We start from the raw sequence: 27,036 nt of genomic DNA, 5'->3' as shown, positions 1-27,036 counted from the left end.
GAGGCCCAGGGCAGGCAGCAGGTGAGGATCGAGGGTGGTTCCTGCATTTCCTGTCTCTGCCCGAGCCGCACGTGCCCCATCCAGGTGTTTTCCACCCTGGGCCTTTCCATCCAGCTGCTTGTCAGACATTTGTTCTCACTACTGATGCTTTTCTCCTACTCATTCACAGCACTTTGACAGGAGGAATCCAGGAATTGCCTTCCAGGCTGAGTTCCTGTCCCTGGGACAGGCTCTACAGTGCCAGGTTTAGAGGAGACAGGCAGAGATCCCTCCTCAGGAGCCAGCTGTGTTTGATCCCGAGGGGAACCGCCCCCACATGGTCTTTTCCTTCCTTCATGACTTCTTCCCTCCTTTAGCTGCAGGGAGATGTTATTCCCGTTTTGGGCATGAATTTTCTCTGTCTTGCCAGTGATTTTGGTTCTGGTCTTCTCCAGCTGTGATTGTCAGGGGTCGGTCGCCACCATTCTCGTGTGACCCGAGGCTGACTAAGGCACGGGGACTTGGGGGGAGCAGCATCACTCCCACCTAAGAGCTCACCCTGTTCCCCCACACACTTCCCAGCTGGTTGTATGGAGCCATTCCTGCAGGATGGACCCGATGGACCAGGCCCAGAGAAGTACCATTAGCTGAGGAATTCTTTATTTGGGGTCCGCGGAAAATCACAGACTGGTCTCAACAAGCCACGGCCACGAGGAGTACGGAGACCACTGGGTGCCCTCGGTGGATTCCTGGATCACCATCAAAACCCTGATCCCCGCCGTGTGTCCCTGTGCCGCTCCCTGGGGATGCTGTGGCGTTTTGGGGCCGGGGCTGGCCCCGAGCTGCTCGGGCTGTGCCCCGGTGCAGGAGCAGCGGCACGCCCGGAGCAGCCTGCGGAACAGGGAGCGCCGCTGCCGGGGGCGCGGGGGCTCCGGCTCCTCGCGGGCGGCCGAGGCCGCGCTGGGGAGCATCGCCGGGGACTGTGTCTGCGTCTCCCGGTCCATGAACAGCCGGACGTGGGAAATCCGCCGCTCACGGCCCGGGCTCTCGGTCTGGATGTCTCGATCCACGCGTTCAGGAGCACACGGCTGCTCTGATGTCTCAGGCTCTGTCTGGGTGAGCTGGTGGACCAAAGGCGGTTCTGTCTCAGTCGAGGCAGGCGTGGAAGGTGTGGAGGGCACTGTCGAGAAGTTGTCCGGCGTGACCTTGCCCGAGCAAGCCACGCAGCTCCTGAGGCGCCGGCACTGCCCGCGGGCCGCGGTGTTGGCCGGCGGCGGCAGCGGCGCGGGGCTGGGCACGGCGGAGCGCTGTCCCCGCAGCAGCCTGGCCGAGCTGGGACGGCTCCTGGAGCTCTGCTGGAGGCGGGAACGCCGTGAGGGCCTGTCCCCACGGGCGGCTGGAGCCGGGCTTTGGGGCAGCTCTACCTGGAGGCGAGAGGAGAAAGAGACGCGGGAGGTGTGGGATGGAGACGGCTGCCTCGGGCCGGTGCCGGCCCCATCCCCGCCTGTCCCTCCAGCCTCATCCTTCAGCAGGTGTCTCTTGGACGGCTGAGGGCCGAGCTGGCCCTTCTCCATGGGCATCTCCATGGCAGCTATCCCGGGGAGCTGCGGCCTCGGGAGCACGGTGCCCTGTGCTGCTGGAGGGCACGGCCCGGCATGCTCCTTCAACAGCCCCGGGAGCCGCAGTGCCACACGGGCCCTGGTGGCACCCAGAGGTGCCAACACGAGGCGTCTCGGTGTCACAATGGCCCCGTGACACCGCAAGGCCCCGGTGTCACAATGGGCCGCGGGCACCGCGAGCCCCCTCTGTGACACAGCCCCGGACTCTGCCGCGATGGCTGGAAGCGGCAGGAGCGGGCACGGGGCGTTCCGCTCCCGGAGACTTCGTGCTGATGGGAGCGTGTGGGGATCCCACCGCATCCCACGGGCGCTCCCGCGGCTGTTTGAGCGTCCCCTTTCCGTGCCCGAGCTCCCTGCAAGGGCCGGGCTGTTCCCAAATCTCGGCCCTGCTCTGCTCGGTGGTGCCGCCCACGAGGTGGCGCTCTCTGCCCGCCAATAAAGCCCAACGCAATTATTATTAATAATTGTTAATTAGCTCCCCCTCCCCCCGCCAAGGACTGCCTGACCCCTTGGCCGCAGGGGTGCTTCCAGGCTGAGGATGGGACAGCTCCGAGCCCGGAGCTTTTGAGCCACACGTGAAAGGCTGGAGGCACAGACACGAGGGTGCAAAAACAACCCACCACCCCCACCTCCTTAAAAGACAGAGACGCTGCTAATTGATTTTTAAGCCCTTAATTTAATACTTCATTGTCCTCCAGCTCAGATGCTTTGCCCTCTCCTTGCCCTGCCTTGCCAGAGCAGGGAGTCTGTCCCTAAAGGTGTGGCACAAGATTCCATGGTTTGGGAGGTGGACACGGAGTGGTTCCTGGGTGCCCTGAGTGCCCACGGCCTGGCTGTGGGGGCTGGGAAAAACCCCCTCCCTCTTTTTTTTTGCCTGCAGCAAGGGGCTTCTGAAATCCCTCCTTGGAAACAAGAGTGGTTTGGGAGGGAAATGTGATAGGGGAGCTGATGGTGCCCTTTGCCTGCCAGCATTAAAAATTCATGTGCATGATGGGCTCTTCCAAATAAGTCCGGGAAGGATGAGTTCCTCCTTCCCTGGACAAGCTGTCAGAGCACTCCAGCTGCCTCCTCCCTCAGGTGCCACCAGGGCCCCGGTGTCTGTGCCTGGTGATGGGCTCTGCTCCCTCAGGGCATGGCGTGCAGCCTGGGATGAGGTGTCTGGAAAGCTGCGTGTCTCACAGGATGGTGGGGCTGGGCTGGCATGTGCTGGGGGTGACCTGGAGGGCAGGGAGCAGGAAACTTGTGGGAAGGGATGTGGAGTCCTGAATGGGGAGGAATGCAGGTACCCGAGAGGGTGGGGAGGGATGCTGGGTGGGATGAGCGTACACACAGACATGAGGTACACGGGATAATCTGGGCAGGGAAGAATGGAGAGAGGCGTGCGAGGTGCCCAGGTGCCAAGGGAGGTACCCAGGAGGGACCAACAGGGGAGTGCTGAGGGTAACGTAGCCTGGAACGTGGGGTGAGGAGAGAGGTGGGATGCTGAGCTCTTTGTGGGGCGGGATGGGATGCTAAGCTCCCGGGGGGCCGGGCCGGGATGCTGAGCTGCCGGGGATGCTGAGGGGCCGGGCCGGGCCGGGCGGGCCGAGGTCCGGCTCCACGTGGCTCATTAGCAGGAGGCAATTTAATATTTATGAAGTGTTCTTGTTTGAATCCCAAGTCTTCGGCTCCAGTTACAAGGAGCTGCGTCACCCTGCGATCACATGGTAATTGTTGCTATTTCCAGGATCCCAGCCTCGCAGAGTGGCACAAGAGCTCTTTCCCCTTTTCTTGTCCTTTATTCCCCGCCGCCTTTTCCCTTGTTCGCCGCTGTTTTCGGGGCGGTTTTTGCTCGCCCCGGGGCCGGCTCGGCGCTGGCCGGCGGGCTCGGGGCGATGCCGGGGCCGCTGCCCTGAGCCGGGGCGGGCGCAGCCGCTCCCCGCCCCTGCCGCTGCCCGGGAGCCGCTCTGTGAGAGCGGGACCGGCCCGGCAGCCCCAAAATGACCGAGCTGGAAGGGGACTTCACCAAGCTGCTGCTGCTGAAGGAGGAGCGGATCAAGGAGCTGGAGCAGCGCCTGGGGGAGAAGGACGAGGAGATCCAGGAGCTGCGGCGGCGGCTGCACAAATGCCAGTCCGTGCTGCCGGCCCCCAGCCCGCACATCGGGCCCCGCACCACCCGGGCGCAGGGCATCTCGGCCGAGCCGCAGACCTACCGCTCCTTCCACGACCTCCGCCAGGCTTTCCGCAAGTTCACCAAGGCCGAGAGGTAGGGATGGCACGCACCCCTTTTCCCCCGCTCCCGCCAGCCCCGTTCCCGAGCGGGTTAGCCGGGAGGGGCATCGCGTTCCCCCGCCTGGCATCGCCGGTACGGACCGTGCCCGGGGCGCGGAGCGGCTCCGAGCCGCCGGGAAGGAGCCCTGCGGGGGATCGGACAGCCCGGACCTCCCTCCCTCACTTCGCTCTTCCTTTCCCCGCCGCGGCTCCGCTGCGACTCCCGGGGGATGCTCGGCCGGAGCGCGGGGGGGCGGCGGAACCTCCCCGGCGCTGGGAAAAGTTTGCGGCGGGGCCGGGAAGTTGTTCGGTGGCTGCTCGAGAGCCGCCAGCACCCCCGGCAGCCCTGTTCCCGGGGCAGGTGCTACCCCTCGCCCCGACCCCCCCCCTTTCCCCACCCCGTTCTCCCCAAAAACGAGCCCACGCTGCTCCAGCTGTGCTTTGCCTCCTGTTATGCCGGTGGGACTCGCTGATCCTGAAGAGCTTTTTCCGCATTAATGATTGTATGATTCTGTTTCCCTGTGCCGCTGTCAGGCGCCCACAGAGAGGTTTTTTGGGGGCAGCATGGAGTCTGCATCACTCAACGCGGGGTCTTGGTTGTCCTTCTTCCATACAGGAGGGCAAACTGAGGAGCATGGTGCTGTGCTGGCTGCTGGGGAGGTTGGTGTGGTGGAGAAGTTGTGTGTGACCACGGTGGTGGCCCTGCTTTGGGCAGAAGCTGTGGCTGGTGCTTCTCGAGCAAGGCACGGTCCCATGTTCCCTGTGCGGAGCGATTTGTTTCAGCAGAGCCATTCCCGACGGGATCTGTGTGTGGGTGTGAATCCACAGCTCTCCCCAAATGTGCCCTGACCAAACTCCAGTCCTTTCCTCCTCTCTGTGCCCTGCCTCTTGTTAACAAGAATATTGCTCAAACGAGGAGCACTTGGCTTTGGGCTTTTTAAACTCAGTGTTATTCTTTTCCCTGCCTGTGGGGCTTTAATAAAGCGAACTGCTGTGCCCAGGGAGGTGTGTGAGTGCGAGCTGAGTGTGTCCGTTTGTCCTTCCCTGGGGCAGCACATCCCTGTGCACCAAGGCAGAGGCCAGGTGTTGTGGGTGGAGGAGAAACCACGTCCAACTTTTCCTTTTGCTGTTGGTTTTATTGGAGGCAGTGATCATCCCGAGCCTCAGGAAGGGTGACAGTGACCTGGCACCTGTGGTGAGGGCAGGGACCCAGTGTCTCCACCCTGAGTAATCACTTATTTAGAAGTTGTTAAACCTGCTCACGGCTCCAGCAAGGTTTAGTCCTGGCCTGAGGCATCCCCGTGCTGTTCCCAGTTTGGGTTGGCAGGTCAGCGCAGGAAAAGCTGTGTCCATGTGATGCAGTGAAGGTCGTTTGTCCCATCCTGAATCATTCCCATCATCCTCAGATGATGTTTCAGTGGGCAAGAAAAACTCCTAGTGGGGCCTGTGGGCAGTTCCAGGCTGGAACTCCATCCCCTGGCATTCCCCGTGCCTCAGCCTCGCTCGTGGTAGCCATGACAATGGTAACCAAGCCAGTCTTGGATTGCTCTTGGGTTTTAATTCTTAAATATTCCTTTAATTCTGCTTAATTCTTCTCCCATCTCGTTGCTGGGAGAGTAGAGGGCGGCTCCATGGTGTGCTGAGCACGCTGCACCCACAACCTCCCTTTTTCCTCCATTTTCCCCCCAGATCCCTCCCCACCACGGGCTAGATCGAGGTGTTTTTTCAATGAGTGGTGTGTGGGTCCTCGATCTGGCTCCAGGGTGCTGTCCTGGGCTCAGGGAACACAGGGCTGTGCTGCAGAGGCCTGTGCCAAGAGCATGACGAGCTTTCCCTGCTCCCGATGCTGGCCGGAGGCGGGGATGGCTCTGGCTGCTGCCAGCTCCCCTCAGTGTCCCCGGGGCTTTCTCTGCCTCTGGCATCTCAGAACTGCTGACAGCACTCGGCTGATTTATTTATGGGGCAGCTCATGCACCTCCAACAGCCTCCTGCCTGTGCCCCAGCGACAGGAGCAGCTCCCAGCTCTCCATCCCCCGTCCCTGAGGCTGAGGATGGGGAACACCTCTTTTCCAAAACCCACAGGCAACTTCCAGACCATAAAACCCCCAAGGGGATGTTCAGGTCCGTCTGTTTTCAGTTGAATGCCAAAAAAGAAACTTTTTTACCTGGGATCAACCTCCAAGCACTTTTCCACCTCTGAAAATGAAGATGTAGTTATTTGACAATATAGTTGGATTTGTTTATTGTGTGTAATATACACCGACACGTAAAACTGTCAAGGAGTTGAAAGCAGCAAACTATGGGATGACAGGAACTCAAACAGGGATAAATCCCAGCTGAAAGTGGACAATGCAGTCGGTTTAAATATGTTGTGCCTCTTGTATTGCACCTCTGTCATATGCAGCAAGGGCAGAGTTGAAGAGGCTTGCAGAGATCCAAAGAACGGGGATGTGTAAACAGAAAGGTGGTGAAGGATGTATTATCTTTGGTCTGGAAGTGTGTTTTTATGCTGTTGTTCCTTCTGATAACATAGAAATATAAATTTTAATGGCAGAAAACATTGCTGTGTAGCTGGCCAGGTGCATAGAGCTATCCACGTATCTATATCCAATCTGTAAATTAGATTTTCTTTCAGAACAGCTGCTTTCTGTGCCTGTCTTCAAAATAATTCCTCCCTGTTGCTCTTTGATCCATTCCTGCCAGCAGAGATTTGAGTTGAGAGCGGAGCTGCACTTCCTGTAAATGATTCCTTCATTTATTTATGGCCAGTGATTTTTGATTCACTTTCACCCCCAGCCAGTGAGTGTTTCGGATCACATGAGGCCTCGGGGCTGTCTGATCCAGCACCTGCCAATCCCTTATGGCAACAGAGAGAAGGAAAACCAGATTGTCCCTGTTTTTCCTGGCAGGGTGGGAGCCATCCATGGATAATGCAGCAATCCAGGCACCTTGCTAAAGTGATGCCCAGTTGCTAAGCAAAAGCACTGCAGATGATCAATGATGCAAAAAAGTAAATGCTGAGGTGTGGCAAAGCCAGGACTAAGAGCTGGATCAGCCCTGCCTGTCCCTGCACCCAGAGGTGCTCTGCGCCCTGACAGCGATGGATCTGAGCCCTAATCCCATCTCCAGATCATCCTCCCAGGAAATTCCAGCTGCTGCCTGCCTCAATTCTGAGGTGCAATGTCTAATTCCAGCTAAATCCTGCTTATTTGGGCTGAGAAGCCTCCTTCAAACCACAAAATGACTTTGGGAACTCTGGAGTATTTTCGGAATAGCAACTGAATCTTTGCTGAAGCCCTGGCCCTGCAGGCAATTCCACGTTTTGTGTGTGGTTATATCCTCAGCTCCCCAAATCCAGCTTGGACAGTGCCATCCTTGGCTTTTTCCATGCCCGTTTCAGTCTGACACAGTGCTGTAGGCTCAGCCTCAGTATCATTTAAGGCAGATGAGTTTCCCCACTCTGTTCCTGGTAATTTACCCGTCCTTCTTGGCTCCCTAACTTTTTCGGCAACTTTTTAATGGATTTCCCCGCCTTTTTAACTTTATTTCAGGAAGAATTTGCCACAAGATGGCAGTGGGGTCTAACATTTAAGGCGAGATATTGGGGTGTATTGTGGTTTCAGCCTCCCAGTCCTGGACCAGTCCTGCTGCCTGTGGTTTTCCAGGTAAAATCAGGCATGAATCCTTGTTTCTCCTGCTTCCACCTTCGCTGAGGTGTTGGGGGATACTTTGCAGAGGGTGTGTGTTCACCCAAGGTGTTAAAACTCAGGATTAAAGGCTTTGGGTGGTACTGGGGATGGAGGATTGGAGTGGATCCTCTTGACTTTGTGCAGCAAAAGCATAAAGGGATTGCTCATTATTGGGAGAAGCTGGTGCTTGCTGATGGCCATGGCAGGACCAATCCATCTCTGGGGTTTGGGTGTTGCTCAGGCCAGGACCAGCCATGCCCGGGGTAAAAACTGGGCAGCCTGGGAGGTCTCCGGTCCAAAACTCAAGGCCAAGTCACCTTCAAAGCTGGACTGGGGCCGCTCCAGGCTGAAGCAGAGATGTCCTGCACAGCCCTGTAATTCTCCATCACTTTTACCCCCCATAACACTTCTGTCTCACATCTCCACCACCCTGGAGCTGCTCTGCTGCTGGCCTCCAACCCCCTGAGCATGGCAAGGGGGATCTTCCCCCTCCCTGGAGCCGTGTCCTTCCCCCCTCAGCCCCTTTCTGGGAAGTGAGCTGCCCGCCTGCGTTAATTTAGCCATGATCTCATCAGCTGCCAGCCACTAAAGCGATATCGATCCTGCGCTCAGCCTGCCCGTGAAAAACAACCCAGCTGCTTCCCCACTACCTGGAACCACCCTCCCTCAGGGCCTGGGCACCCTGGAAAAGGAGCTTTTGCCTCATTTTTTTGCTGGCGGGAGACCAGTACGTGACCTGGTGCCTGTGTGTGACACTTCAGCCTTTAAGCTGAGGAAGGACAGTTTAGGACTGTCCCTGTGCAATGTTTGACAGCACTCAACAGCTGTGCCTGAAACGGTTCAAACAGGGAGCTTTTGCTGGGTCTGAGGCTGCTGTTTCTCTCTGTAAGGATCAGCATCGCTTTGTAAAGCTCAGAGGAAGGGTAGCAGTGATTTTGCCATTAATTACGACTCTAAAAACGCCTCTCTTCCTCATTTACCCGTCCCCAGTCCAGTCCCATCCTCTCCTGATGTGCTGCAACAGCAAATTCCTTGGATGCTTCATCCCTGGGTGATCCCCACCAAAGATCAGAAGGATTTTATTAGCTGGAATTACATTGGCAGAGGAGGAATTAACACTGTCCTCATTGCTTGTTGTGTTGGGAGAGCGTGGCTGCTCCAAGGGAGGGAAATACAGAGAGAAGTTTGACAGGGTTGCTTAAATTTGGGGTGAGCTGGAAAATATTCCAAAGAGGGTGATGAGAGTGGGAGATGGTCCTCTCTGCTCATTTGGATGGAGCAACTTGTGTCATGAAGCAGTGGAGTGAAGATGGGGGGGACAAAGTGAGTTGTCACTGCAGGGAGAGGTGTGACATCAGCCCCTCGAGAAGTCCAAGGTCAGACAAATAAGCACAGAAGGGTTTTAGAAAGGGAGGGAAGCAAATGTTTATGGTTAATCAATGGAAATCATTTCCTGTCTTTTAATTTTTAATGGGCTGAACTCACTTCTCCCCCCCTTTCCCTGGGCATCACTTCCCTTTGGTTTACAGGAGACTTGAAAATTGAGCCAGGATGGGGGGAAATTTGGCTCCCACAGGGCATCAAATGGTGCCTTTCCACTGAGTACAGCCTGGCGTCTGTCTGTCTGTCTGTCTGTCCCCAGCAGCCCTGGTCACCCAATCCACCGTTTCCATTGTATCCCTTCAGTATCACGGGCCAGGGCAGCATAGCAAGAGCAGCTAAACCCAGCTTGCCCTTCCAAAAATAGTACAAAACAGGTATTCATTTATATACAAACATCTGAAATAAATAATAAAAAAAAATCAGATTAATTTACATATAAACATGTGAAATTAAAGAAATAAAATAGATTATTTGACGTGGTCCCTGGTCTTGGTGAAGAAAGGAAGGGCAAGATGACAGGATTTTTTTTTTCTTTATTATAAAAATTATCATTTTTCTGCATGGCTTGGGATGCAAACTTGGAATGTTTGCTGTGTGTTTCTCAGGTCTGCCCTGAGGAAGGGCACACTTGCCAAGGGAATGAGGCAGTGCCCATCCCTGGCTGACGCAGGCTCCGTCCCAGCGGCGTCATCCCAAATTCTTCCTTCAGCCTATTTTTAAATGCCTCAAGTCAGGAGGTTTTTGGAGCCTCCCTTGGGGCACCAAACCACAGGCCCAGAGATTTCAGGGCAGCTGCCATATCTCCATGTCCCCCACCTTCCCTCTGCCTGGAGCTCTGCTTCCCAATCCCTGAAAAACTGGTTACATGTGGGCTCTAAACCTCAGCTGTGCTCCCAGACAAGGCCACCAGAAACTGCTTTTCCCTCCTGGATCTTTGTTGTGAGTGGATTTATAAAAATACAAAGAGCTGGGAGTTGAGATTGTGTTGTTTTCCTGCAGCAGCTTGTGGACCTCTCTTGGTTTGGAGGAGAAAAAGGGTCCTTGTGTCCCTCTTGCTGCTGCTTTTTTAAATGTGGCCCGTGGATGTGGTGGTGTAAAATTGCTTGGCCTCACTCACTCTTCATTTGGCCTCTTTTATAATTTCTATCAGGTTTTTAAAAATAATTTTTGTCAGAATTTTTGTGTCCTTTTCATCAGGATTTTTTTGTGTCACTTTTGTCAGAAGTGTTCTGTCATTTTTGTCACAGTCGTCCCTCAGGATGGAAAAGGTAATTCTCCAGAAAAAATCCTCCTGGGTGATGAAATCTTATCAGAGTAAAATGGGATAGAAAGGACTAAAATAAAACTCTTAGGAGTGCCTCTTTCCTAATGAGAAACTTCAGGAAAAAGCCTTCCCAAGGTTTCCACTTGGTTGTGGAGCTGCTGCAGGTCCTGGAAAATCTCTGACAGAGCTTTGGCAAGGGGCTTCCTGAAGAGCTTTCCCCTCTGCCGTGACCTCCTGGGTGGAAAAGATGAGGATTGCTTTTTTTTTCAAAGAGATTTTTTTCTGTGTCCTGCTCATGGGTGTTCTTGGAGCATTTTTGTTCCATTAGTAATTAAACCCTGTTGTCACAAATGAGGCAGACGATGCTAAAAAAGGAGGGAGGGAGGCAGAGCTCAGGCCCATGGATGGTGGCAGGAGCTGGGATGATCCTGGGGATCCACAGGGATAAAGGATTGAGATAATTTTCAATTTCAAATTCCATTTTTTGGATTTAATTCATGCTGGGGACTGAGCCTGAGTGTTGTGGGAAAGGGGGAAAATTCTCTCCAGTAATGGGATCAAATCTCTTCAGTTTGACTCAAAGGAGTGTAAATAGATTTGGCAGTGATTTTCTTGGTGATTCCTGGTTTTGAAGTATTTTAAGGTGTAAAATGGGGTGAAAACATCCACCTCATGGCAGTAAATTAATGACAGGTGGGGTGATGGAAACAACAGCTACAGGGGGAGAAAACACAGAATTATTTACTATAATACACAGAAGGAAACTGTGCAGGTGGGAAAGAGGTTCAGGAGAAATATCTTAATATTTGGGGTTTCTGGCATGAAGTTTGCACTAAAGGAGGCTGTGATTGATTGATTGATTAATTGATTGATTGCAGCAAGCACAGCAGATGGGAATTTTGAGTTGTTTTCATTTGCATTTTACTCTTTCTTGGGAGTTTCTATAAAATCCTCCCAGGTAAAAATCACCACCAGGATTTTAAGTGACCAATTAGTATAAAAATTCTGCTTTAAAAAAAATCTATTGACCTGTTTGTAGATCAGATCCTAAATCTCAGAATTCCACTTTCCATTTTTGTATCTGCACTGTATTGCCAATATTTAACTTTTTTTAGCTCTTTAATCCATCCATTTCTGAGGAGCTGGCTCTGTATTATTTTTCCTGTGGTGTGTGGAAGTGGGAAGGAAAACTGGGAATAATTCCTTGAGACCCCAAAGAACTACACCCAGATCCTCTGAGTGGCTCAACACAAAATTTTGAGGCTTGCTATTATTAAGCCAAAATTCAACTTTTAAGTCCTGGAATTGGTGGAAATAGCATGAAGCAGTCCCTTAATAATGCATCCCAAAGGTGGCTTCCAGCTTGGCTGTTTGTAAGGAATCCCAGAAGTGACCGGAGCAGGGAAAGATGCAGGGAGAGACACCTGGGCAGTTGCTACACTTCCTAAAAATGGATCTTAAAAAAAAAAAAAGAAATCAGGAATCTGGAAGGAATAAATACATCCAGTGTCCCCTCTTGCTCCAGCCCATGGGTTGTTTTGTTTTTTTTTTTTTTAACATTCAAAAGAAAATAAATCCATGCTTGTAGAAGTACAGAAAGGTTCTGAAAGTTTGGAGAGGCAGAGTGGAGCAAATCTGGGAAGGAGCTCTCTGGGAAGGTGGGGAAAACACCAGGAAGTTGCTTCATCTGGGAAATTTTATATAAAATATACATTTTTATATTTATTTTAATACCAGGGCTGTATCTCCAAGGTGGTTTTGCTGCCCATCTGCCAGCCCACCCAAACCAGTCAGGGATTCTGTTTTTTTCTGCATTTGATGTTTACCTTTTTTACAAAGCCTTGGGGGCATTTTTGATGCCATTTCAGCCTGCATGGAGGCAGGAAAAAAATCCCCAAATCAGCTCTTAGAGGGAAAATTTTCATGGAATGGTACTGAGAATGTATTTTATCAATAGACAGCAGCCCCCTCCTCGGCTACTTTATTTCTGTCTGTTCAGTAGTTCAGAAAAGAGCTGTTCAGTATTTTAAAAAATACAATATTAAAATGAAAGCAGCATAAAAAGTGGTGGTTGTGGTTGGTTTTTTTTTTTGGGTTTTTTTTTTTTTTTGGTTGTTGTTTTTTTTTTTTTTTTTTTTTTTTTTCTCCCCCCACTGATTTTCATGCTGCTTTATGAAATCTGTGTCAAGTAAAGGGTGAAATCTCTGCCTTCCCTTTCATCCCATAATGCAAGGCTGGGCTCTCCCTGCCAGGAGCACGTTTCTCCCTTTGATCTGCAGGTTTATTATCCCATGTGCCATCCAGGGAAAAGGCTGCAATGCCTGTTGGGAAGCACAGACCAGAGCAGTTGGTCTCCCCTGCAGAAACCCTGACACTTTAAATCTTCTTCCCCACATTTCTCAGCTCTGCTGGGGCAGAGAGACTTGAAGCTGGATTGAAATTTATCCCTCCCTCTAAATAATCACCTGAAAAAAAAGAATTTCAAAGTGTTTTATCTTTTGATAGGAGAATGCTTGTGGCAACTTCAACCAGAAACTTGTTCTTCTATGGGAAAGATGCTGGAAAATATAGGTTGAGCTGGTGTGGGTATTATGAATATTAAAAATTTTACTCGGTTATTCCACATGTTTAGAGGCAGAAAAGCAAAAATCAAAGTGGAAGTGGTGCTGTGGATCAACTGAAGGCTGGTTTTAGGGAAATTTTGGGGTCTGATTTATCTCTCTTGAGTCTGTACAGTCAAATCCATCCTAAAGCATCAGTTGTGTCTCACACTTCTAGTTCCTGCTGCTGCTCATTGTCTCTTGCACCTTTTTGGCTGGGTTGACCCCTAAATTGTAGTTTCCACTCTGAGATTAAAAGCAGGTATGGCTGATTCCCATCTTTTATGTTGGGCTGGTTGATTTCTGTTTTGGGGAGCCTTCTCCTCCTCCTCCTCCTCCTCCTCCTCCTCCTTCTCCTTCTCCTTCTCCTTCTCCTTCTCCTTCTCCTTCTCCTTCTCCTTCTCCTTCTCCTTCCTTTTGCTGCCAAATATTCAGTAGCTAAAAATCAACTCTCTTTTAAAAGCTTTAAACCAAATGGGAAACGCAGGGGGAAGCTTCCCATGGAATGATGTCACGAATCTCCCCAGCCAGTGTTTCTGTGGTGGCTGCATCCCAGGCAGCAGATGAAAAAGTCCCCTGGAGCTGGTTTCCCCCACAGTGACTCCTTTCCTGACCCTGCTCCCAGCCTGTGATTTCCTGGGAACTGGAAGCAGCAGCTCCTTGCGTGGGTGTTGTGCTCATGGTGCTCACATCACGAGGGAGAGCAGGGAGCTGATAAATCCCTGCATCCCTATTCCAGCCTGCAGTGTAACCCTGACCTGGGGAAGGGGATTTAAATTTGCATTTGTGGAGCCCTTCTGGCGGGACTGGGAGATGCTGGGTGGCACAGGAGGAATGGGAAGGGCTCCAGCTCCTGAGTGGGAATCCCAGGGGGTCAGCAGGGCCAGCTTTGTTCATCCAGCCCCATTTGCAGATGAGCCCTTGGCCTCCGTGGAGGTTTTGTTTCCACGGGTGCGTTTCTGTCCTCAATAAAATCCCCCCTGCCCATCCCGCTCAAAGCCCTGCCCCGCGAGCTGCAGGGGAGTTAATTGCCCTAATGGCTCTGCCTTCGATATTGCTTCCGCATTTCCAGCCTGGGTCTGTCTCAGCCTCCCGGCCCAGCTGCTCCTCCTGCCCTGCCTGTTTGCTGTCCTTCCCACGCTTCTCCCAAGCGCCTTTCCCTCACTTTTAACCCTTCCTGCGCCAGGATAAAATCCCCTGGAGCTGGAGATGCTCCCAAGGAGCTGAGTTTGTGACTCAGCCACTTCACAGCAGCTTTTTAATTGCTTTGCATGGCTGCAAATGCTTTTTTCCGCCCAATTTGGAGGTGCTTTAATAAAACTTGCTAAGCTCATTCCACGAGATCTGTTTTCCATAAGACCCTATGGATTGGCATTGTTGTCTGCCTTAATTTTTCCAACAATTAAATGGAGGCTGGAACATCCCAAAGGATGTGCAGGGTTCGATGTCAGGCTGACACAATTACCTGGGAGATTTCATTTACCTGCTAAAATCCTGGTGGAGTATTTGCTTTCCTCTGGCTCTCCAAAATGTATTTTTTTTTTTAATTCCAGAACTCAGTGACCCTCTGGCCCACCTTTTATTGAAAATTGAAAACCCCAGTGTGCAAAGACCTGAACCACTCTATTTTCCAGTATTTTGGCTGTCCGTATTCATATCCTGCTCTAAGTTTTATCTGTTCAGGTGCTGACCCATAAGTTCATTTTTATCCAGGGACTTGCCCAATATTTTCCTTCCTAAGGCAGCTGTGACCATTAGTTTACTGCCCCATCATGTGACTCTTCCTGTCCCCTTCAACTAATGGGAATGAAGTGGGATTTGGGCAATTGTAGTGTGATGTTGATGGGTTGGAGGTTTTTCTTTCCAGCCCATGCTGCCTTGGCCGAGCTGTGCTAACACTTCCATTTAATTATACAAAATTCTTATTTTATTTTATTTTATTTTATTTTATTTTATTTTATTTTATTTTATTCTCAGTCTGAGCTGCCTGGCCCTGGGAACAGGGGTGATTTTTGGCCTGGAGAACACCAGGATTGCCACGACTCTCTTGCTGAGAACATAAGGATGTTCTGGTGAGATTTCTTCTGCCCTTTTCTCTCTGCTGGTCCCATTCCAAGCACTTCTCTCCCCAATCCACATCCTGAGGGGCAGATGTAAGGAGCAGGATTTGAGGGAAAAGCTGAGGTGCTGTTTCAGGCTGCTCCTGCTCACAGCAAAAGCTGCTTGAGCCTGATATTTCCCTAATGAAACCATGGAGGGAATGATTTCCCAGTGTGGGGGAAGCATTTGCCACTGACATTATCTCAGTTTAGCCTTCAGACCCAACATGAGGATAATGGGATAATTACAGCCCAGTTTGACGTGCTCAGGCATCACTTTCATTACAGACAAATGTTCTTGGAGAAAGGAAATGTCATCCCATTACTGGCTGATCTTTGAAACCTCGAGGTCCTCGCTCACTTTTGCCTTCCCAAATCTGCTTTCCACTTGTACACATCCCCAGCCATACCCAGGGTAGTGACTGTGGTTATCAGGCTGATAAAGCAGGCCTGGACACTCAAAGAAATGAGAATTTACTGGTCTCCAAGCAATACAAGTGTCCAGGAGGTTAAACACAGATTTGTCTTTTTAAATGGGCTTCTTATTCAGGAGCATTGGAGGGAAATTCAGGCTGGAAATGAGGAGTGGTGCAGGTTTTTTGGGACTTAGAGCTTTGGCATCTCCTCAGTAAGATCAAGCCCTGTGTGGAATTTCATTGCTCTCCACAGCCCCCTGACAGGAGGGGCAGCCAGGGGGTTCAGGTTATGCTCCCAGGCAACAGGGACAGGATGAAGAAATGGCTTCAAGTTGCTCCAGAGGGGGTTTTGATGGGATATCAGAGGAAATTCCTTCACCAAAAGGGTGGTCAGGCCTTGGAAGGGGCTGCTCAGGAAGTAGTGGAGTCACAGCCCTGGGAATGTGCCCTGGTGGCCAAGAAGGCCAATGGCTCCTGGCCAGGATCAGGAATGGTGTGACCAGCAGGAGCAGGGAGGTCATTCTCCCCCTGTACTCGGCACTGGTGAGGCCAAACCCTGAGTGCTGTGTCCAGGTCTGGCCCCTCAGTTTGGGAGGGATGTTGAGACGCTGGAGCGCGTCCAGAGGAGGCAGTGAGGCTGGAGAGGGGCTGGGAACACAAACCCTGTGAGGAACAGCTGAGGGAGCTGGGGGTGTTCAGCCTGGAGAAAAGGAGACTCAGAGGTGACTTTGTCACTCTCTACAACTCCCTGAAAGGTGGCTGTGCTCAGGTGGGGTTGGGCTCTTTCTCCAGGCAGCACTGACAGAACCAGAGGACACAGTGTTAAGCTGCACCAAGGGAATATAGGTTGGATATTAGGAGAAAGTTTTTTACAGAAAGGGTGATAAAGTACTGGAATGGGTGCCCGGGGAGGTGGTGGAGTCCCCATTCCTGGATGTGTTTAAAAACAGACTGGATGTGGCACTGGGTGCCAGGGTTTAGTTGAGGTGTTGGGGCTGGGTTGGACTCTATGATCTTGGAGGTCTCTTGCAACCCAACCCAGGGATTCTGTGATCCTGTGAATTCTGAGAATTCTGTGATTCTGTGAGTGTTCCAAAACTGTGGATGTGGCACTTGGGGACATGGGTTGGAGGTGTCCTTGGCAGTGCTGGGGAATGCTTGGACTCTATCTCAGAGGGGTTTGCCAACCTTTGGGATTGTCTGTGGAGCATGAACCACCCAACCCTAAAAACCCCGGCCTGATGGTAAAAGAACTGTCAAACCTGGGTATTTCTCCTGCTTTTTTTTTTTTTTCTTTTTTTGCAATGCCAACCTCTCCCTATTTTTTCAGTTCAAAAGAGTTGGTGGTGCAAGAAAAGAAAGGGTTTGGTACCATGTGGGAGAACCAGGGCTGGATTGGGTCTGGCCAGAGCATTAATGGAAATTCAGTGTAAGGCTGAGCTGACAGATGGATTTTATGCCACCTCCCTCCTGGCCATGGCTTCTGGGAGGGAAAGGAGATCTGGGAGAAAAGTGCAGCTTTAACACTGGAATATTTCAGTTTTATCTTCCACATGGCTGGAAATATTTGATACTTAAGGCAGCAACAGAGCCATGTCTTGGGGTAAAACCCTGAGAAAATGCAGAGGACTGTGGGATGTAGATTTATAGAAAATTCTTAAAGTTTGATAGAAGGTTCACATAGTGTGTACTTGTATATAAATTTTGAGATTACAAATATTGACTTAGAAATGTTATAGAATAAGATAGATATGGTTAAGAGAGAAATAGAATTAGAAATAAGTTTTAAAGGACGGTTTTGTAAAAGAGAGTAGATATTTTAGAGAAATAGAACCATGAAAAATGTATTTTAGTAAGACCCATGAGGAGTAATTTTAGATGATGAGTTTTAAAGCATTTACAACATAGTGTGGTAAAAACTAATAAGCTAAAAAATGCTTATAGTATATTGTAATTGGAAAAGAGTTGATTGTGATAGCGTGAATTATAACACCTGCATTGTCTCACCCTTCTCATGAGACTGAAAATGGAATAAAAGTTTTTAAAACGCGTCTCAGCTGTCCCATCTCTGAGTCAGAAAAAAAAGCATAGTCCAGCAGGGGGACAACCCTCAGCTTAATGCTGGGAAGTGCTTAAAAAAACCTCCCAAAAACTGATGCCAGGGAATAGAGGGAGGGAAAAGCTGCAGAGCCCCCTGGCTTTCCTGGGAATGAAGAAACGCTTTCAGCTCTGCCTCGCCACCCTCTGCTCTGTTGAAGGGCCCCACAGAGCAGAGATCTTTATGCAGGAGGTTTCAATAAAGGCTGTGCACGGCGGTGCTGCCCTGCGGGTAACCACAGCACCCTCCAGGAGCTGCCCATGGAGCCGGCTGGGGCAGGCTGAAAGGCTGCCCTGTTCCCATTCCGGGCTTTTATCGGGAAGGATTCGTGGGGGGAAGCTGCCAAACAAACCCCCAAGCCCAGCGGGGAGGTGGGGAGAAGCCTCTCCTGTGTGCTGGCATGCAGGGCTTGGCCTGGAAAATGTCTTGGCGCAGCTCTTTGGGGCTGGAGGGGATGTGGGGTGGCAGCAGAGACTGCAGAGAGGGAAGATTCGGGGATAAATACACTTGGGGAGGAAAAATCCAGGTGGTTTGGGGGTTTTAGAGCATAAATCTGCTCAGCTGGGGTCGTGATGGGCACTGGAGGTGGCACTGCTGACCTGCAGGTGGAGATGTGGGTGAGCCACCCCTTTCCCAGGGATTTTGTGCACCTGGATGTTTGTCCTTGTTCAAAATAGGTGCCTCGTTTTTCATATGGATTCACCCATCTTCGAGTTCTTGTAAAGCCTTTTTCTGCCCCTCCAAAAATGCCCCTTAATACGGAGCATTTAATCAATTATGACGTCGCTATAATGTAAAATAAGATTTTTATTCTATTTTTTTCACATAAGTCCTTGACAAATACCAGCTCCCAGGTATTTGTTTACCTCCTTCAACACCATCTCCAGCTGCATCCTTTGCCACAGGGGGGATTTTAGCACTGCAAAAAAGCAGTTCAGCCTCAGCCACCAGGAGTTACAGCTCCTTCTTGGCCTCTGGCTGTACCTTGTCCTTTGAGTTCATGGTTTCCTACTCACACACTGGGCAAACTTCACCCTTGTTGGTTTTTTTAGTTTTTATGGGGCAGCTGAGAGGTGTTTGAAAAGATTTTATTCTGTTATTAGTCTTGATGAATAGTGGGACACAAGAAGAACAGCATTCTATCAGAAGATAACCTATTTCCTGGTTACAACACTTTATAAATGTTTTTTGTCTTATTAGCTTTTGCTGCACAGTGTTGCTATTACTTCTAGCACTAATTACTTATATTTTTTCTTTTACTGTGGTCTTGCTACAATGTGTCTTTCACAGTTTTAATTTTCTAAAATACTTTGTGTTTTTGCAAGGCTATATTTTGAAACTTGTTGAAACTTGTTTCTAGTTTAGTCTCTCTCTCAATGATGTCATCTCTATTCTATTTTAAAGATGAAGCAACTGAGAGGTGTTTTAAAAGATTTTATTCTATTATTAGTCTCAATAAATAGTAAAACACAAAAGAAATAAAACAACACCATTTTATCAAAAGCGAATTTATTTCTTTATAAATATTTTTTAGCTTATTTACCACACAATATCACTATTACTTCTAACACTGATCACTTATATTTTTTTACATAATTGTACTATCTTTCACAATTTTAATTTTCCAAAATATTTAATCTTTTTACAAAACTATATTTTAAAACTTATTAAAACTTATTCCTTGCTCAATCTCTCTCTCAACAATGTTACCTCTATTCTATATCTTCCCTAAATCAACACACCTTGTCTTAGTGATTACACACCAATATACAAAACTATATAAACTTTCTAGTAAGTTTCATAAGTTCTTTTCAATCCATTTAAACATTTCAATCAAATGTTAAACATTTAACATCTATTAAGTTTTAAAAGCTCTTTCCAAATCCATTTCCCACATACTCTCTGGGTTTGTGTGGTGCAGTTTCTTCCCACCAGAGCAGAGGATGGGGGTGGAGAGGCTCTCCCCAGCAGGAGGAGAGCTCCAGCCTGGCTTTTCTGGCGTGGGCACAGGTGACACCCCCATTTTTTGGGGGTCCCAATGCCCATTTTATAGCTGTAGGGTCCTTCCCTGCCTAAACCCAGTGCTCACCCAGCCAGGAGAGCAAACCATGGCAGAGATTACAAGGGAGCAATGCCTGTGCCTTGCACTGTTCTCCTTTCCAGCCCATTCCATCAAGGAACCAAAAGGAAAAGGGGATTTTTTTCCTCCCCCCCCCCAGATTCCTGTGGTGTCACTGGCATCCCTGATTGTGGAAACCCAGGGCACTGGGAATATTTCTCTGTCTGCTCTGGGATGTCCTGACCCCCAGGGGAGCACTGACTTTGACCCTCATTCATGGGGAAAACGTCCAAAGCCTCAAGATAAATGAGAAACCACAAAAGTGTGAAATAGATTATAGAGATTGTAGAGAGTAGTGTATTATGTCACATGGGTGAGAAATTTAAGTTTTAAAATTTTAAGCATGCTATAGATAAATACAAGATAGAGGGTACAAAGTGTTGTCTCAAGCTTCTTTCTTCTTCTTCAGTAGTATCTTGTAATTAAGTAAAAAAATCCACATTGCAAGTCTTTAAGGGTCAGTTATTGAGTTAGAAAAAACCCCATAATTTACGTGTCACTTCTTAATTGAGTAACTTAATTTTTGATTAAACTTAAAAGGCCTTGTAACAAGAGATTGTTAGCCATTTTTGTGCTGTTTTTTCCTGCACACAGAGTCTGGTGCAGACAGTGTACTGAAGTTTTCATAAAATAACAATAAACAGAAGCTGAAGACTGAAAAAATCCAATGCATCTCTCATTCCTAACATAAAACTACTCCAGAAAAGTCCCCCCTGCCAGGGGAGCCCCCAGGAAATTGCCCAACTTAGATCCCACAAACTCACACCTGATAAATCACGTGCTGGATGTGGGGAGATTTAAAACATGGGGGTTTTTTTTGTTAAATGCAGCCCCTTCCCATTTTCCCTGCTGTGATGCCCAGGATAAAGCTGAACTGGGCCTGGTGGGGCAGGGCTTGGCTTTGCCTGACAGGTCCAATCCTGGCAATGACTGCCAGCAACTCCTTCTGAAGAGCTCCAGGCCATAAATAATGAATACCTGCTGAATTATTCAGGCTGGGTGTGCAGCAGATGAATGCAGGGAGCTGACCAGGCTAGGAATGAGTAATTATGTTAATTAACCCGTGCAGCTCGCTGGAGGTGCAATTAAGTTCATCCTTTGGGTTGCTGTGATTTTTCAGGCACAAAAATGTGATAAAATGAAACAAACTAAAGCTGCAGTTACAAGAGATGGTTTAAACCGTGTGGTTTGAATGATCAGCAGACGAGCTGTGCTCTAATTCAGGTGGATTTATGTTCCAGCAGCTCTCTGTTCCTTCAGGGGGGAAACAGGTACATTATTTAAAGCTTTAATCACTGCTTTCTGCAAGAACTTGAAGATGGTTCTGCAGTAGTGTGATGTGCCAGTCTCTTTATTTTCTGTATGTTGCTGAAGTGGAAGAAAAATTAAAGAAAAAAAAATATTTAAAACCCATTAGTATAATGAAACAAGTCCTAATAATGCCCTACAAATGGAAAGCTTAATTTTGCAAACACATCACTTGCCATTCAGTGGCCAGCAAAACCTGAGTTCATGCTCAAAGGCTTTTCTGGTGAAAAGAAATAAAGGATTTAGTTATACGTGGAGAATATTCCCATTTCCCCCCTGCTCTTGGGTTGATAATAAGCATTGCTTTGCACTGTGAAGAACTGGAAGAACCTGCTGGAATTGGGTTCATGAGAGAAGAAGTTTAAGGAATGCCTGAGACTTTTCCCAAGCTGACATGGAAAGGGTTTGCGCTGAGCTTTACCTCTCATCAGGGAATTACCCAGGTGAGGTGAATTCTCCACTGAAGAGCTCCAAACCTGCTCCAGCTGTGAGGGATTTGGTGAAACCTTTAAATAGGAGAAGTGAGGGGGTAAATTCCTAAGTTTTATCTTCTTTTGGAGGAGCAGGGATGGCAGAATGTGGCTCATCTATGGCCTGGATTTGGGGTTCCCACCTCCAATTTCACCTCCTGGTAGGGATTTTATATTACTAAAGAACTGGGTATTGGGAGGTTTCTCCTGAGGATTGTTTTATTTTTTGGAATTATTTAATCTGCTTGGGTTTGATTTGCCTTTTACAAACTTTATTTACCTCCTGTCCTGGGTATCTCCTACAAAAATATAGAGAAGCTTGAGGGATAAAAAACATATTTACTTAAATTCCCCATCCTAGTGAGGCTCCTGGTTTTTTTTGTTTTTTTTTTTTTTTCTCCCATAATTTACCCCTCCATGCTCAGTATTTGCTGTTCTGCTGCCCAATCAATACTAATTCTGCTTGAAAATTGCATTAATGGCTTTTAAAATCAGAGTTTGCTTGCAAAACTTGACCTTATCTGTAGATCAGAGCAGTTTGGGAAGTTGGGGTTTGTCATGGGGTTTTGAGGAGGTGATGGATTAACTGCAATTTCAGTGAAATATTTGCGGCTATTTAAATTTAATTGACTTTTCTGGGAGTTTACAAGGGAATATAAATGGAGAGTAAAAAGAGCCAGACACCTGAAAACGGAATAATTTAAAATTCAAAGACATGAGACAAAAAAATGTGGCATGCATAGAGGAAATAAACCCCCTTCATTTTTCAGAGTGGTCATTAATACTAAAAAATAGGGATGTTTTGGGTCTGTGTGTCCTGAATTTTGTGTGCACACTCCGGGTGATTGGGAGTTGAGCCAGGAGTGGGTGCAAATCAATGCTGTAATGCCCATTACTGCATTGAATCATTGATTCCAGCTTACACCTGATCAATCTCTTGCCTCTCTTTAAGGGGGAACAAAGAGATGGTATTATTGAAGTCTGGTATTATTTACCACACCACAGGAATGGTAAAGAAAACCCACCCAAAAAGTGGTGCTTGCAGGCAGAGTTGTTGCGTCTCTGAAACAGTTTCTTTATTGAGCAAAATTAATATTAAGCAGAAGCAGGCTGTGTTTGATTGCTGTAAGGGACCTACAGACCGTGCCGTGGGTTTATAAATGTCCTTTTTTATATAAATAAGCGCCTTAAGATGCCACGTGTTCACTTTTTAGGGAGTTGTAGTGGGTAGCTCATGAAAAACTTGTGATTAAAAAGTTGTGGTAGCCCCTTGCAGAGAAACCGAATAAGTTAATGTGTTAAAGCTAGGCTTGAGCAATATTATTGCTATTTTTTTTTTTTTTTTTTTTTTTACTGCGATGACAATATTGCATTTTGGTCGCTTTGGGGATGTTTTTTGTTGGGTAGCTTTTCTGTTTTGTTGTTTTTTTCTGGCGGTGGTGTCGCTTGCCCAATGTTTGGTGCAGGGCAGCAGAGGGCGGCCTTACTCCTCGAGTTTGTGTTCCCTGCTGCCGGGAGAAACGGGGATGAAAAGTAGGGAAAAAGCGAAGAATGCGGGGAATGCTGTGCCTGCCCGAGCTGCGGGCCGTGTAAGGGAGCAGAGCCAGCAGCTCCCACTGGGGAGGTGGCACAGGAGCCACGTCACGCCCAAAGCATCAGCGGCAAACTGTCCCTGCTGATAGCCCTGCCTTGGAAGCAAAAGGGAAAAAAGGAAACAGCGGGTACAAAGCTAAAACAAAGCGGTTTTTGTGTGTGGAAAGGAGCAGGGGTGGTTTGGAAGCAATCAGAAGCCAACTGTTTCTCAATTTCAAGACATTATAAATGTTTTTTAAGCTATCAACTTTAACCACACCATACTATAAATACTTTAAAACAAATAATCTACAATTGCCCCTCTTAAGTCCTACTACAATGCATCATTCATAATTCCATTTCTCTAAAATAACGAGGCTTTTTTACAAAGCTACCTTTTAAAACTTGTTTTTAGTTCCATTTCTCCCTCAACAATGTCTGTCCTATTCCATGGCATTTCTAAGTCAACATTCCTTATCTCAAAGTTTACATACAGATACGTACTACGTAAGCCTTCTGTCAAGCTTTAAAAATTTTCTACAAATCCATTTCCCACAGTTTGGAAGCAGGCTGTGAGTTTGCTCTCCTGCTCTGGGTGCAGGGATCTGGAATGTGTTGCTCTCCTGCTGCACGATGCAGGGTTTGTGCCTCGTATTGGTCCTTCCTCCTGTGCCAGGGGCTCTTGAGATGGGTTTGGATGTGGGCCTTTGTGTGTTGACATTGCAGAAACTGGGGAAAGGGCCCTCTTGCCTGGGCCAGAGGAGAGAAAGCTGCAACATAAACGGTTCTTGCAGAGAAATCACCTGGGGCCAGCCCAGGAGGGACCTGGAGCTGCTGGAGAGAGCCCAGGGGAGGCACCAGGATGAGCAGAGGGATGGAGCAGCTCTGGGAGGAAAGGCTGGGGCAGCTGGGATTGTTCACCTGGAGAGGAGAAGCTTTGGGGTGACCAAATTGTGGCCTTGCAGGGCCTGAAGGAGCTACAGGAAAGAGCGGGAGAGACTTGGGACAGGACACAGGGAGTGGCTTCCCAGTGCCAGAGGGCAGGGATGGATGGGATATTGGGGAGGAATTGTTCCCTGGGAAGGTGGGCAGGCCCTGGCACAGGGTGCCCAGAGGATCCCTGGAAGTGCCCTGGATCCCTGAAGTGCCCAAGGCCAGGTTGGACAGGGAGCAGCCTGGGACAGTGGAAGGTGTCCCTGCCCATGGCAGGGGTAGCACTGGATGGGATGAGCTTTAAGGTCCCTTTGAACCCAAACCCTTCTGTGATTAAATAAAAGATCAGTTCCAGCCAAGAGATCTTTCTTTTCCAAACACAGAGAAGCAGACCCACAACACTTTTGCCTTTGCAGCAGCATCACTTCCAAGAGATTTTTCTCCTGAGGTTTGAGGAAGCTCCCAGTAGTTGGTATCACAATTCCCCAGAAGTGACAACTGTGCTGTTTTCCACACAAACCAAAGATTGGGAGCTGGTGGGGAAGAAGTGCATGGGTGAACCTTCCTGGCATGTTTGAATTCTCTGCCATGGAGAGGGGTTAAGGTCAGAGGAAAAGCAGCTGGGAATGGAACTGGAGTGAGGAACACGAGGGCAGGTGAGGAGGTGGAGCAGTGCCAACCACAGCCAGGGGTTTGGCTGCTAATCTGCACCAGAAATGGAAGAAAGGAGAGGATAAAAGCTCTGCCCACCCCGTGACTCACCCAGGGCACTCAGCTGAGAGATGTTGGCCGTGCTGAGGAAATCAGGTGAGTGCTGGTCTCTAATGCTCTGATGAGTAGAGCAATCAGTCCCTGCAAACACTGACAGAGAAAATGGTGAATATAAACATTTTACACACTCTGAGAGCCCAACTTGATGGAGTTCCCCCAAGCATAAATAAGAAATTGCTGTAGAAGTCAGTGGAGTGCAGTAAAACCTTTGTGAGCCCTGTTTGCAGACTGTGCCTGGATGATTCATGGACATTTCCTTGGTACTGTAACAAGCTGGGCCCTCTGTGGGGTGCAGCCATTGACTCTGAGCCTTAAATGATCACAGGGCTCAGCTCCTGTGGACAGAGCTTTTTGGGAAATGTTCTCAGAGAGGAAGGGTTTAGTGTTGCTGGAATTGTGGCCATAAACACCTGTAGATCCCTGAGTAAGAGTCTGGTGCTCCAGTGGAATATTTCCAGTTGCTCAGGACATGCAAATGTCAAAGACTTCAGGATAAATCCTGCCACAAATCTGTTTTTAAAAAGGAAGGCAACTCTCAGTGCAGCTAAAAGAAACACCAGCCTGTTCTCTAGGCATGTAAACCCCAGATTTGAAATCTGTTGTTTGTGTTTATTATTATAAATACCTGAAACAGCCAAATAATATTTTTTAATAAGCAGGGGAATTAAACTGATTGTATAAAGAGACAGGACACTTGTTCTCAATGTGTCATGAAATGGTAACACGCTGGTTATTTTCATATCGGGGGAGCAGAATTTGTGTTTATTTCTAATCCAATTTCAAATATAAATGAATTGTTTTGGCGGCTGGATAAATCAAAACAACAGACCAAGGCAATTATGGGAGGTGAGTGGTGCATTACTGGAGAGGAGAGATAAGAAACACTGCAGGGTCTGAAGGGGTGAGCAGAGGGAGCACCCAGAATTGCAAATGCTCAGGGCTGCTGAGAGGTTTGTCACTGTGAAACCCTCAAAGTGAAGGAATGGCATCAAACAGCCTCAGAATAAGGCTGGAGAAATTAACTGCTATCAATTAATATAATTTGGGGGTGGGCAATGAGCTTCTTGCTGTTCTCAGCTTCCTGAGGGTTTTGCTTTCCACCTCTTGCAGCCGGAGCACCGTGAATAAAACAATGAGTGATGTGCACAAGGCAGCGTGGGTCAGAGGGGGAAAGCTGAAACTGAGGAGTTCAGCTGTGGTTGTGTTGTGTTTTACAAGGAAACAGAGAAGAATTGCAGCTGTCTGGTGGAACAAATCTCTTTTTTGGTGAGCCCAAGTTTTCCCCAGCATCTGACAAGGACCAGTGCTCTGGCAGAGCTGGGATTGTTCAGCCTGGAGAGGAGAAGCTCTGGGGTGACCTCACTGTGGCCTTCCAATGCCTGAAGGAGCTACAAGAAGCATGGAGAGGCTCTTTACAAGGGAAGGGGGGACAGGACACAGGGAATGGCTTCCCAGTGCCAGAGGGCAGGGATGGATGGTATATTGGGCAGGAATTGTTCCCTGGGAGGGTGGGCAGGCCCTGGATCCCTGGCAGTGCCCAAGGCCAGGTTGGACAGGACTTGGAGCAGCCTGGGACAGTGGAAGGTGTCCCTGCTATGGCAGGTGTGGGTTGAGCTGAGATTTAAGAACCTTTTGAACCCAAACCCTTCTGTGATTCCAAGGGTGCCCTGGGAGCAGTTGTTGCTTGTTGGAGACCCAGATAAAGACAAGCCCAGAGGTGATTTCGTATGGGAAAGGCATAGAACAGATGCAATCCAAGGAGGAATGTGTGGGGGGCAGTGAATGTCACAGGATCACTGAGCACAGGCTGCCCCCAGCATTCAGCTCTGGCTGATGAGAAGTGGAAGGGAGCTGGCCCGGCTGTCCCTGTGGAAACCAGACCCAGCACATGGCTCCCACCTTCCTTCAACTGTTCCAGCTTCCCCAGTCCAGCAGAGATGTGTGTGGGAGCAGAGTGAACCTGTTTTCCCAGCAACATCAACGGAGTTGATGTTTTTTACAGACTTCACCTCTGTTGCATTCTGGATCTCATGGCTCCACGACTAAATCTGCTTCCCTGCATTTCATTTAATTGGTCCCTGGGTTCATTTGCTTTCATGGCTTAAAGCAAATGGAAAACAACATTTCCAGGGCCTGCCTTGTATAAATGCTGCTTTTTGCTCTACATAGGCAGTGCCCCAGGACTGCTGGGAGAAGCAGGGCATGGGCAGTGTCTAATTGTGGCAACTGCAAAGAGCACCGAGAGTTTATTTTGGCAGCTTGCAGAACAAATTTCTGCTTAATCTGAGCCTAAGGAGACTTCTTAAGGCAGCTGAATCATTTAGAACTGGTTTCTGGCTTAATTCAGCCCAGAGGAAGAAGTGTTTAAGCTCTGCCTGTGTCTGATCGTGCTGGGCAGTCCAGCCTTTCCTGGAAAATGGGAAAAATGAGCCAGTCACTTGCGGTGTGTCTGGACAGGAGGGATGA

General features: G+C 48.9%; 2 protein-coding genes across 3 annotated transcripts in view; one reads left to right on the top strand and one right to left on the bottom strand.

The window, feature by feature from the left end:
- Positions 1–617: 617 nt before the first annotated feature.
- LOC128810647 (serine/arginine repetitive matrix protein 1-like) lies at positions 618–1,672 on the bottom strand. 2 transcript variants are annotated; one of them, XM_053983696.1, is made up of 2 exons: positions 1,404–1,672; positions 618–1,334 (listed from the first exon to the last, which is right to left on the bottom strand). In XM_053983696.1, the coding sequence occupies exons 1-2, from the start codon at positions 1,563–1,565 to the stop codon at positions 660–662; spliced, it is 837 nt and encodes a 278-aa protein (XP_053839671.1). In that variant the 5' UTR covers positions 1,566–1,672; the 3' UTR covers positions 618–659. The 2 variants fall into 2 exon arrangements, with proteins under 2 accessions (XP_053839671.1, XP_053839672.1); XM_053983697.1 differs by having other exon boundaries at positions 618–1,331.
- A 1,753-nt stretch (positions 1,673–3,425) lies between these two features.
- The window catches only part of PRKG1 (protein kinase cGMP-dependent 1), a 384,810-nt gene continuing 361,199 nt past the window's right edge, over positions 3,426–27,036 (top strand). Inside the window, exon 1 of the mRNA XM_053983678.1 lies at positions 3,426–3,843. Within this exon, the coding sequence (XP_053839653.1) occupies positions 3,578–3,843 (266 nt within the window). The 5' untranslated portion in view covers positions 3,426–3,577. The remainder of the gene's footprint in view (positions 3,844–27,036) is intronic.

Source organism: Vidua macroura, chromosome 8 (assembly GCF_024509145.1).
Source record: "Vidua macroura isolate BioBank_ID:100142 chromosome 8, ASM2450914v1, whole genome shotgun sequence".
Lineage (NCBI taxonomy): Eukaryota > Metazoa > Chordata > Aves > Passeriformes > Viduidae > Vidua > Vidua macroura.
Note: the sequence above shows the minus strand (reverse complement) of the source record. Positions and strands in the feature narration are given on the sequence as shown.